The sequence below is a fragment of the Heterodontus francisci genome, chromosome 27 (genome assembly GCF_036365525.1).
Source record: "Heterodontus francisci isolate sHetFra1 chromosome 27, sHetFra1.hap1, whole genome shotgun sequence".
In the NCBI taxonomy this organism is placed as follows: domain Eukaryota; kingdom Metazoa; phylum Chordata; class Chondrichthyes; order Heterodontiformes; family Heterodontidae; genus Heterodontus; species Heterodontus francisci.
In genome coordinates, this window is record NC_090397.1 from 12,767,927 (window position 1) to 12,781,353 (window position 13,427).

Consider the following 13,427-nt stretch of genomic DNA (forward strand, 5'->3'; position numbering starts at 1 on the left):
GTCAAAGTGTATTTTGGTTGGCTTGCTGTGCTCAGGGTTTTCCAGAAGACAGAATTTGTAGTTGATTCTCTTCCCCTGGTTGCTGGCTGTAGCGGTCTGTAAGCTTGGAGGATCCCCCAGTCGCAGACGGTTTTCACTCGGTGTTTTCTGGGGAGAGAGAGAGAGAGACAGGGGAGCAGCAACCTTCTGTGCTGCTATACACTCAGTTACTGCCTGTCTGCATGTTTGTGTAACTAAACTTGTTTCTTCAGAGAGGAACAGGCAGTCACATGGTTCTTCTCAATCCCCTTTGTTTCTAATGAGGTTTTTCTGGAATCTTCTAATGAAATTTAAGGTTCTACATGCCCCAGGATGTCCATTCGCACTTGGTGGGGGTTGGTTTTTTCAAAGTCAATGTGTGAGGATGGCCTTGACTTCTGTGCTAATGAAGCCATTCTATGCAATTCAATCGCTTAGAGCAAGCTATTGTCCTGGCTGGGCTTCTTGTTAGACATTTTGTCTCCAGTCCAATCTCCTGGTATTTCAGATGTAAACGGCAGTGGCCATCTTGGCTGCTAGTTTTTTTTTTAAAGTTACTTGTAGGGTTTTTTTTCCATTAAAAGTCTAAAGTAAGTTTCCAACCAATGAAATTAATATGTCTCATTTGGCATATAGGGCCTTCCTGACATGCTTAGGCCCTAAGCTCTGGAATTCCCTCCATAAACCTCTGCATCTCTCCACCTTTCCATCTTTTGCAACTCCTTTAAGATACTCCTTAATACCTACCTCTTTGATCAAGCTTTTGGTTACTTGTCCTAATATCTCCTTATGTGCTTTGGTGTCATATTTGTTTTGTTTGATAATGCTCCTGGAAAGCACCCTGGGACGTTTAACTGCAATAAAGGCATCTGTGGCTGGGATTTGATCCGAGCGACAGGGATCACAATGTCTGGAAAAAGCATTGCCAAGAATCCTGCGTTGCCTCCCTGTGGCAGACCTGCCGAATCAAGTGCCAATTAAGCATTTAACTAGACAACGGCAGGCCTTCATGAGATCAAGGACCCCGGCGACAGAAGTCCTGCTCCACGAAGGATAGGTGGTACGGCACGGCCAGCTGCATGGAGCGTTCCGCGGCAATGTGACCAGGCCCATCCTTCGCAACACCGGGGACAGCACGTAGTGACACTTGGAGTTTGCGTACTGGAGATCTACACACAGCTTGATGCAGCCGCACACGAAGGTGGTCATCAGGATGAGGTCCACGTTGGGTACATTTTTCCCGCCCTTGTCCAGAGATTTGAACATCGTGTCCCTCCGGACCCGGTCCATTTTAGATCCCCAGATGAAGCGGAAAATGGCTCGGGTGACTGCCACAGAGCAGGAGTGGGGTATGGGCCAGACCTGCGCCACGTAGAGCAACAACGTGAGCGCCTCACACCTGATGACCAGGTTCTTACCCACAATGGAGAGAGATCGCTGCCCCCACATGCTCAACTTTTGTCGTACCTTGGCTACTCGCTCCTCCCAGGTTTTGGTGCACGCCCCGGCCCTTCCAAACCATATCCCCAGCACCTTCAGGTAATCTGACCTGACGGTGAAGGGGACAAAGGATCGGTCAGCCCAGTTCCCAAAGAACATGGCCTCGCTCTTGCCGTGGTTAACTTTGGCTCCCGAAGCCGGTTCAAACTGGTCGCAGATGCTCATCAGTCTGCGCACGGACAGCGGATCCGAGCAGAAGACGGCGACGTCATCCACGTACAGGGAGGTTTTAACCTGAGTGCCTCCGCTGCCTGGGATTGTCACCCCTCTTATGCTCACATCCTTCCTAATAGACTCAGCAAAGGGTTCAATACAGCAAACAAACAAGATCGGGGAGAGAGGACAGCCCTGTCTGACTCCAGATTTGATCGGGAAACTTTCCGATTCCCACCCGTTGATTGAGACTGCGCTACTGATGTTTGTGTAGAGCAGTTGGATCCAATTGCAGATTCCCTCCCCAAACCCCATTTTGGAAAGCACGTCCATCATGTCGGTGTGCGATATCCTGTCAAAAGCCTTCTCCTGGTCCAGGTTGATGAGGCAGGTGTCCACCCTCCTGTCCCGTACGTAGGCGATCGTATCCCTGAGTAGCGTGAGACTATCAGAGATCTTCCTGCCGGGTACAGTACAGGTCTGATCGGGGTGAATCACCAACTCCAGAGCAGATTTGACTCGACTGGCTACGACTTTGGACAGAATCTTGTAGTCAACATTAAGCAGTGAGATGGGCCGCCAATTTCTGATTTCTGCCCTCTCCCCCTTCTGCCTGTAAATGATTATCTGATCATTATCACCTTACTGTTTGTGGGAGCTTGCTGTGCACAAATTGGCTGCCTCATTTTCTACATTACAATAGGGACTACACTTCACAGTACACCTATACTGTGCTTTGGGATGTCCTGACTCCTGAGGCCATGAAAGGCCTCATGTAAATGCATTTTTTTGCTAAAACATAGACAATGCCTGAAATGAAATTCAATTGAGCATTTGTTTACCAAGGTAATAAAGCAGCATGCCTCACATTATTAACACGAGACAATTTCACAAGAAACTTGTAAACAGCAGTCCAGCCAACACTTCAGTAATAGTACATGACCTCCCCTTAAAGCCCATTGCAGTCACTGATGATCCAATCCAGAAATGGACTGTCTCGCCTTTGCTCATTTCTTTGTTGAAAAGTTGAATTGGGCTGCACATATGATGTGAGGGAGAGATATTTTTAAAGGTTGGGTAGTTTCACAAGGTTGGTAATGAGTCACAATTGATCTGAGAAGGCGGCCAACAGATGAATTATGATGAACGGTTCTGCTTTCAGTAATACAAGACATGAGCTGCAAGCTACGAGTGTAGAACTTCTACAAATGCAATTAAACATAATTTTTATGTTTGTTAATTTTTTTACTTACATGCTGAACTACTGACCCAAAACAAGCCAATTATTGGTAGTTTTTATAGAGATGAAAGAAATAAAGAGCTTGCATTTATATAGCACCTTTCATGACGTCCCAGAGTGCTTTAGAGATAATTAAGTGCTGTTAAAGTGCAGTCATTGTAGGAAACACAGCACCCAATTGATGCACAGGAAGCTTCTATAAACAGTCATGTGATAATGACCAGATAATCTGCTTTAATGATTGTTGAGGGATAAATATTGGCCAGGACACCAGGGAGAGCTCCCCTGCCCTTCTTTGAAATGCCATGTGAAGTGCCAGGGATCTTTAACGTCCCTTGAGAGAGCAGACTGGGCCTCGATTTAATGTCACATCCAAAAGACGCCATCTCCAATAGTGCAGCACTCCCTCAGTACTGCACTGGAGTATTAGCCTGTATATTGTGGTCAAATTTTTAAAGTGGTATGTGAGCCCACGACCTTCTGACTCAGGCGAGTGCTCCCCATTGAGTCACAGCTAACATCTAGAGGGGCCACATTATCCAGTTATTTCAAAGCAAATGACTATTTTCCTCTTCTCTGGTGTTCCATTGGCTGAGGTAGTTCACAGACTGTTTTCTACTGAATAATTCTAAGATTAGAATAGTGGAAATCTGTGGTGATGGAGATATAGGAATACAGTGGAATTTGCTTATATTGATCAGTTGTAGTTTAGGCACTTAGAAAAATTAAGGTGGTGCAATTGGTCTTTGCTCCAAGTGCATAACAGGTGATAGTGAACAGGCAGCCAGTACATTACATTGAGTCAAAGGAAAAGAACCTTGCACATTGTGTAGAACCACCTTCTGAGTCAATGTCACCCCTTTTGCTTCCAAGATCAATTTCACCCTGCAAAATTTCCAATCCCAGACCACGATTCCAATGATGCTATATTCTTATAACCAGTTACATTAGTTCGTATTGTTTGATTGGTACTTTAGTGGCAGTATCCTCTTGTTTAAAAAAAAAACAATTGGCTCAATTGTAACCTTGGAAATCTGCACAAATGAATAGGCAAAGATATTATTAATCAGCTGCTAATTATTTAAACCAGACTTAAAAATGTGTTGTTTTATGTGTGAGGATGACACAACAGAGCTGATAACACTGCATCTCCCAGTGCAGACTTGAAGGAGTCTTTGCACATGTGCACATTGGCATATGCACACTCGCCTTGCATCGTGTTTGCCCATGCGTGTATAGTTTTCTTCGTTGGTTGAGTATATGATATTAATGTCAAGGAAAGTTCAAGCTTACCTCAGTGTTTTTAATCAGCCCTGGGTGGAGAGTAAATCTTGAGACGATCAAACTAATCAGATGCCAGATTTGACCTATTATTAGGGATTAATCAATTACAGTATCACAAACTGCACAGAATATGCCATTGAATTGCAGGAAGTGGGTTTCGTGCGTATTAAGGATAGTATGTTTATGGTAGAGTGGAATATAGATGAATGAGAATTAAACATAGTAAATGTAATGTGGATGGGGAAAGATTATTATTGGAGATTAAGTGTAGTATGTGGTATATGAAGACATGTGGGCTATATCAGTCATAAGGCACTGCAACTGCACATGGACGGGAAATGCACCCTCTGCAGTTGCAACATCACCAAATGTAGCCTTTTAGTAATTGTGCTTTGTCAGTTGGCCATGCATATTAGAAACTGTGAGCTAACTACCCAGGATTTACCATCCCCCTTGGGAACAGCCTTGCTGAGGCCCCATCTGGAGTACTGGGCTCAGTTCTGGGCACTGCACCCCAGAACGGATATATTGTTCTTGAAGGGGGCACAGTGCAGATTTGCTAGAATGATCCCTGGGCTAAAATTTTGAGGACAGTTTGGGTAAACTTGACTTATACACTCTTGGGTAGAGAAGGCTGACCTGATCAAAGTGTAAAAATGATAATGGAATCCAATACAGAGAAACTATTTCCTCTACTGGGGCGGGCGGTGGGGGTGGGTGGGGAGTGGTGGGGGGGTGGAATCCAGAACAAGGGAATATGATCTTAAAGTTAAAGCTAGGCTGTTCAGGAGGGAAATTGAGAAGCACTTTTTCACACAATAGGTAGTGGAAATCTAGAACTCTCTCCCCCAAAAGGATATGGATGTCAAGACCTAGATCAAAAGACTTTCATTGGGTAAGGGTATTAAGAGATATGGAGTTGAGGTACAGATCAGCCATGATCTGATTGAATGGAGGAACAGGCTTGAACAGTTGAATGGCCTACTTCTGTTTCTACGACATCCATGCTTCCAGCATCCTAGATGGAAGGTTGTGTGTAGAGCAGCTGCAATATCCCTTAGACACTGGGAGTAGGCATGCCTTTCTGCCTTGTAAAATTGACCCAAGTAACTCTATGGTGCTTAGGAAGTACCAGCATTTGAAACAGATGAACCATGCTCCATACAGAAATGGGTTAGGGTCGAGAGAAATAAATGGAACAAAATGAACGCACTGGCATTTTGAGCAGCACAGCAAACAGAGAAGCCCAGTAGTTATATTCACTTGAAATGTTGCTGAGTGTGGATTCAAAGCTTGTTACTGATGTATCATTGTTGCATAGTCGGTGGCACTCTTGCCTCTGAGTCTGAAAATTATGGGTTCACGCCTCCATCTAGACTTTGAGCTGACAACCTAGGCTGACATTTCAGTACTGAGCAGGAGTTGCAGATCAGATCAGATATTGAAACAAGAACCCATCTACCTGTTTAGTTGGGATGTAATTTAAAAAACTCTTGTAACTATTCAAAGAGCAGGGAACACTCCCGATGTCCTGGCCAGCATTCTTCATCGACCAACACCACTACAAAACAGATAGCTGGCCATTTATGTAATTTGCTGTTTGCAGGACCTTGGGTGTGAGGTGCTTTGGGATATCCTGAGGACGTGCTAAATCAATGCAAGTTTGTCAGTAATAATGATTGTCGGAATATCTGCCACATTGATCAATGAAAGAGGATTTTTAAGGAAGAGTAATGGAAAATATTTGCAGCAACACTGTTAGATTCTGTCTGGTAGTTGGTGTCCAAGATAAATATTTGCAAGATTTCACACGGTAAATATTGAAACAGGAACTACAAGTAAAGAATGTTCTTTTTCTTTTGCAGCAGAAAGTCAAGATGATACAAGATCCGAACAAACCTGCGATACTCTACTCATGTGCATTGTAACAGTATTAAATCAGGGATTGAGGAATGGAGGTGGAGTTGGTGATGTGTTAAGAAAACCTTCAAAGAGTGTAAGTATCTTTGCACACTTAGAAATCTCCCACACATTGCACGTGTGTGTGGTGCCTCTGCGTGTGGTGCATGTGTGTCCATGTGCAGTGCACGACTGTATGTGTGTGTAGTGTGCAGGGGTGGGTGGTGTGCATGTGTGTCTTGCACCTGTATTTGTGGCATGCCTGGGGCACATATGTGTGGTATGTTGTGTATGTCTAACACTTGTGCATGAGCATGTGTGGGGTGCGGAGGCACATGCATGTGTGATCCGCATGCATATATGTCTGCATGTATCTCTGTATGTGTGTACTGCAAGTACATGCGCGTTGTGTGATGCATGCATGTGTTTATATATGAGGTGTGTTTGTTTTGTTGTGTTGTGTGTGTGTGTTGTTTATAGTGGGGAAACAAAGGAGGAAAACATCAGACAATTTTCCTTAATTTATCATTATGATACGAGTCAAGCAAAACACCGTAGAACCAACCTTTTAGCAAGTGAAATAATGTCAGCCAGGTTACGAGAGTCAATAGAGTAAGATCTGCAGAAAATGTTTGAGATTTCTCAAAAAGCTCCAGGAGCTGGTAGTCAGATTAATCATGTGAAACCTTGGCCAAATGGGTTTGGATCTTCAATATGAAGAAAAGGAAAAAGCACACCCAGGAAAGTTTATCAGAGATGTAAAACTAATAGAGCCTGAAGAATATATTGAGCACTTGAAACTTAAAGAGGCAGGAACCTTGATAATGAATCTATCAACCCTTGAGTTTAACATGGTCTAGCTCTATAGCAATGGCAGCCTTCAATTTTCCAACAATTGTCCAGAATTATCATATGCTGATAGTCGAGTTTAGTAATACCTTGGGTAGTTACATCCACAGCAGTTTAGTAATCCCTCGGATAGGTACATCCACAGCAGTTTAGTAATACCTTGGGTAGGTACATCCACAACAGTTTAGTAATACCTTGGGTAGGTACTTCCACAACAGTTTAGTAATACCTTGGGTAGGTACATCCACAACAGTTTAGTAATACCTTGGGTAGGTACTTCCACAACAGTTTAGTAATACCTTGGGTAGGTACATCCACAGCAGTTTAGTAATACCTTGGGTAGGTACTTCCACAACAGTTTAGTAATCCCTCGGGTAGGTACATCCACAACAGTTTAGTAATCCCTTGGGTAGGTACATCCACAACAGTTTAGTAATCCCTTGGGTAGGTACATCCACAGCAGTTTAGTAATCCCTTGGATAGGTACATCCACAACAGTTTAGTAATACCTTGGGTAGGTACATCCACAACAGTTTAGTAATCCCTTGGGTAGGTACATCCACAGCAGTTTAGTAATCCCTTGGGTAGGTACATCCACAACAGTTTAGTAATACCTTGGGTAGGTACTTCCACAACAGTTTAGTAATCCCTCGGGTAGGTACATCCACAACAGTTTAGTAATCCCTTGGGTAGGTACATCCACAACAGTTTAGTAATCCCTCGGGTAGGTACATCCACAGCAGTTTAGTAATCCCTTGGGTAGGTACATCCACAACAGTTTAGTAATACCTTGGGTAGGTACATCCACAACAGTTTAGTAATCCCTTGGGTAGGTACATCCACAACAGTTTAGTAATACCTTGGGTAGGTACATCCACAACAGTTTAGTAATCCCTTGGGTAGGTACATCCACAACAGTTTAGTAATACCTTGGGTAGGTACTTCCACAACAGTTTAGTAATCCCTCGGGTAGGTACATCCACAGCAGTTTAGTAATCCCTTGGGTAGGTACATCCACAACAGTTTAGTAATACCTTGGGTAGGTACTTCCACAACAGTTTAGTAATCCCTTGGGTAGGTACATCCACAACAGTTTAGTAATACCTTGGGTAGGTACTTCCACAACAGTTTAGTAATCCCTCGGGTAGGGACATCCACAGCAGTTTAGTAATCCCTTGGGTAGGTACATCCACAACAGTTTAGTAATACCTTGGGTAGGTACATCCACAACAGTTTAGTAATCCCTTGGGTAGGTACTTCCACAACAGTTTAGTAATCCCTTGGGTAGGTACTTCCACAACAGTTTAGTAATCCCTTGGGTAGGTACATCCACAACAGTTTAGTAATACCTTGGGTAGGTACTTCCACAACAGTTTAGTAATCCCTTGGGTAGGTACATCCACAACAGTTTAGTAATACCTTGGGTAGGTACTTCCACAACAGTTTAGTAATCCCTCGGGTAGGGACATCCACAGCAGTTTAGTAATCCCTTGGGTAGGTACATCCACAACAGTTTAGTAATACCTTGGGTAGGTACTTCCACAACAGTTTAGTAATACCTTGGGTAGGTACTTCCACAACAGTTTAGTAATACCTTGGGTAGGTACTTCCACAACAGTTTAGTAATCCCTTGGGTAGGTACTTCCACAACATTTTAGTAATACCTTGGGTAGGTACTTCCACAACAGTTTAGTAATACCTTGGGTAGGTACTTCCACAACAGTTTAGTAATACCTTGGGTAGGTACTTCCACAACAGTTTAGTAATCCCTTGGGTAGGTACATCCACAACAGTTTAGTAATACTTTGGGTAGGTACATCCACAACAGTTTAGTAATCCCTTGGGTAGGTACTTCCACAACAGTTTAGTAATCCCTTGGGTAGGTACTTCCACAACATTTTAGTAATACCTTGGGTAGGTACTTCCACAACAGTTTAGTAATACCTTGGGTAGGTACATCCACAACAGTTTAGTAATACCTTGGGTAGGTACATCCACAACAGTTTAGTAATACCTTGGGTAGGTACTTCCACAACAGTTTAGTAATCCCTTGGGTAGGTACTTCCACAACAGTTTAGTAATACCTTGGGTAGGTACTTCCACAACAGTTAATTCAGATCACTTTGAGTTAAAAGGTGCAATATATTTTCCAGCTGGGACAATGAGGCTGAAGTAGCAATCTTTGCAATTAAATGTACAGCCCATAAGAGCAGTGCCGATCACTAGACTTCGATGGGATGTGTTTTAAATCCAGTGAGCTTTTAACCAAAATATTTAACCTTGAATTAGTGGTAGAAAAAATAGGGATTCTGAAAAAATCTTGATTTGGCCAATCTATACTTAAACAGGCCACTGGATCAGTCATCTCAAATTCTCTGCCCCCCTCACTCACTCTAACCTGTCCTCCTCTGAACTTGAGACACTCCGTTCTCTCAGGTCTAACCCCGACATGGTCATTAAACCTGCAGACAAGGGTGGTGCTGTTGTTGTATATCGTACCGACTTCTACCTTGCAGAGGCTCAGTGCCAACTCTCAGACACTTCTTCCTACCTCCCTCTGGACCATGACCCCACCACCGAACATCACTGTCCACAGGACTGTCACTGACCTCATCTCCTCTGGAGATCTTCGCTCTACAGCTTCCAACCACATAGTCCTGCAACCCCGGACAGCCCGCTTCCACCTCCTTCCCAAAATCCACGAACAGGACTGTCCCAGCAGACCCATTGTTTCAGCCTGTTCCTGCCCCACTGAACTTATTTCTTCCTATCTTGACTCTATCTTTTCTCCCCTGGTCCAGTCTCTTCCCACCTGCATCCGTGACTCTTCTGATGCCCTACGTCATTTTGACCATTTCCAGTTTCCTGATCCCAACCGCCTCCTCTTCACTATGGACGTCCAATCTCTCTACACCTCCATCTCCCATCAGGGTGGTTTGAGGGCTCTCCGCTTCTTCCTCGAACAGAGGCCCAACCAGTCTGCATCCACCACCACCCTCCTCCGCCTGACTGAACTTGTTCTCACATTGAACAATTTCTCCTTCAACTCCACTCACTTCTTTCAAGTAAAAGGTGTTGCTATGGGTACCCACATGGGTCCTAGTTATTCCTGTCTTTTTGTGGGATATGTCAAACATTCCTTGTTCCAATCCTACTCAGGCCCCCTCCCCCAACTCTTTTTCCGGTACATTGATGACTGTATCGGTGCCATTTCCTGCTCCTGCCCCGAACTGGAAAACTTTATCAACTTTGCTTCTAATTTCCACCTTTCTCTCACCTTTACATGGTCCATCTCTGACACTTCCCTTCCCTTCCTCGACTTCTCTATCTCCATCTCTGGAGATAGGCTGTCTACTAATATCCATTATAAGCCCACAGCTACCTTGACTACACTTCTTCACACCCTACCTCCTGTAAGGACTCCATTCCATTCTCCCAGTTTCTCCGTCTCCGACACATCTGCTCTGATGATGCTACCTTCCATGACAGCACTTCTAATATGTCTTCCTTTTTCCTCAACCGAGGATTCCCCCCACTGTTGTTGACAGGGCCCTCAACCGTGTCCGGCCCATTTCCTGCACCTCTACCCTCACCCCTTCCCCTCCCTCCCAGAACCGCGACAGGGTTCCCCTTGTCCTCACTTTCCACCCCACCAGCCTCCATATCCAAAGGATCATCCTCCGCCATTTCCGCCACATCCAGCGTGATGCCACTACCAAACGCATCTTCCCCTCCCCTACCCTGTCAGCATTCCGAAGGGATTGTTCCCTCCGTGACACCCTCGTCCACTCCTCCATTACCCCCACCACCTCGTCTCCTTCCCATGGCACCTTCCCTTGCAATTGCAGGAGGTGTAATACCTGCCCATTTACCTCCTCTCTTCTCACTGTCCCAGGCCCCAAACACTCATTTCAGGTGAAGCAGCAATTTACCTGTACTTCTTTCAATGTTGTATACTGTATTCAATGCTCACAATGTGGTCTCCTCTACATTGGGGAGACCAAATGCAGACTGGGTGACCGCTTTGTGGAACACCTCCGCTCAGTCCGCAAGCAGGACCCCGAGCTTCCTGTTGCCTGCCATTTCAACACTCCCCCCTGCTCTCATGCTCACATCTCTATCCTGGGATTGCTGCAGTGTTCCAGTGAACATCAACACAAGCTCGAGGAACAGCATCTCATTTACTGATTAGGCACACTACAGCCTGCCGGACTGAACATTGAGTTCAATCATTTCAGAGCATGACGGGCTCCCCATTTTACTTTCATTTTCAGTTTGTTTTTCTTTTTCCTTTTCAAAAATTTTTTGTGTGTTTATTTTATTTTATTTTATTTCATCTTAGTTTGTTCAGTTTGCTTACCCACTTTTTTTCATGATTATACTTGCAGCTGTTCAGTTTTCAGTCCGTTAACACCCTATCTGTACTAATGCTTTGTATTTCAACACACCATTAACATATTGTTTGCCTTTGCTCCACGACCTTCTGGTCAGCTATTCTGTGACCTTGTCCTATCTACACCTTCTCCTTTGTTATCTCTTGCCCCACCCCAGCTTTACTTGCTTATAACCTTTTACATTTCTAATATTTGCCAGTTCTGAAGAAGGGTCACTGACCTGAAACGTTAACTCTGCTTCTCTCTCCACAGATGCTGCCAGACCTGCTGAGTATTTCCAGCATTTCTTGTTTTTATACCACTGGATCAGTCCTTTTGTTCTTGCAATGTTGGCAAGGCCACGATTATGGCCTGTCCTTAAATAGATTCCACCCCCCCCCCACCCCCAACATGATTATTTTACAACTGAATGGTCCATTAGGCCACTTCAGAGCACATAAGTGTCAGGTACATTGTGTGGGACTGGAGTCACATGTAGGCGAGACCACATAGGGGTGGCAGCTTCCATTGCCTGAAGAACATGAGTAAAACAATTGGGTTTCCATGATAATCTTTCAGGGTAATTTTTTTCTGATACCAGTTCACAAGTTCCAAGGCTTATTGAATTCAATTTCATAACTTGTATGGTGTGCTTGTACCAGTACCAAAACCAGTAAACTATCTCAATCAACCTTTGTTGGCGTGTATTCATTTGGTGAACAGTTTTTTTTTACCGGTGTAACAACAAATGTACCTAGATTTGTTTTCTCCTTTCTGCATTTTGAACAAATGTTACGATCTCAATAAAACTCCCCTCCTCCCACCTCCAAAAATAGAAGCACGATTTTCATAGATCCCTTCGTCAGCTTTGCAAAGCCAATACAGAAACAACATTCTGCAGATGCTGGAAATCTGAAATAAAACAGAAAATGCTGGAAATACTGGATAGATCAGGCAGCATCTGTGAGTTAAGGTTTCAGGTCTGTGACTTTTCATCAGAACTGGAAAAAGCTAGAGATGTAATAGGTTTTAAGCAAACACAGAGCCGGGGAGGAAAGAACAGAAGATAAGGCCTGTGATAGGTGGAAGGCAGGAGAGATTAAATGGCAAGGGATGATGGTCTAAGACAAAAGGGGATGGGAATGGAACAAGTAAAGAAACAAAAGCTGGGTTTAGAGGAGGGTGAAAATATGCATAGCAGAATCATTACCAACAGCTGTTGTCTGAAAAATGGGGGCAATATTTATGATCTGAAATTGTTGAACTCATTGTTGAGTCCGGAAGGCTGTAAAGTACCTAATTGAAAGATGAGGTGCTGTAAAGGCCTGCTCGGGTCAGGAACAAAGAAACCCGACCCAAACCCGACAGAACCACACCGGACCCGTGCCCGACCCGAACCTGACCCGACCACCGGAATGTTCACTTTACTTACCTTGCGATTCCAAATCTGCAGGAAGCTGCAGCATGAGCCCGGTGACGTCATAGAGACGCTCACTCACTCACTGCGCAGACTCAGAGTTTCCCTCCTTGACGTCCCGGACTCCCAGCTCAGGTAGGCTTTTCAACTTTTGACACTTACTAAACTCAACTTCCCAGCAGAGCAATACTTATTGTGTGAGTCCGACCCAGCCTGACCCGACCCGACCCGACCCAAGCCCGAAAGCCGGACCTGGAAGAGCGACCTGACCCGACCCGAACCCGATACATGCCAGTGAGTCCTGTTGGGCTTGGGTCGGGTAGCAGGCCTTTTAAGGTGCTGTTCCTGGAGCTTATTTTGAGCTTCATTGGAGCAGAGTAGGAGGCTGAGGATAGGAGGATAGAGAGATCAGAGTGGGAGTGGAGTGGGGAATTAAAATGACAGGCGACCAGAAGCGTGGGATCACACTTGCGGACTGAATGGAGGTGTTCTGCAAAGTGGTCACCCAGTCTGCATTTGGTCGCTCCAATGTGGAGGAGACCACATTGCGAGCAGCGAATATGGTATACTAAATTGAAAGAAGTATATATAAATCACTGTGTCACCTGAAAGGAATGTTTGGAACTCTGGATGGTGAGAAGGGAGGAGCTAAAAAGGGCAGGTGTTGTGCATCTGTGCTTTCATGTTAAGGGGT

The 13,427-nt window shown here is 44.6% G+C and overlaps 1 protein-coding gene across 2 annotated transcripts in view; it reads left to right on the forward strand.

The window, feature by feature from the left end:
- The window catches only part of itpr2 (inositol 1,4,5-trisphosphate receptor, type 2), a 308,108-nt gene that overhangs the window by 275,275 nt on the left and 19,406 nt on the right, over positions 1-13,427 (forward strand). Inside the window, exon 53 of one of the 2 annotated variants that reach the window (XM_068058832.1) lies at positions 6,061-6,191. In XM_068058832.1, the coding sequence (XP_067914933.1) occupies positions 6,061-6,191 (131 nt within the window). The remainder of the gene's footprint in view (positions 1-6,060; positions 6,192-13,427) is intronic. The other variant, XM_068058834.1, reaches the window with a different exon arrangement.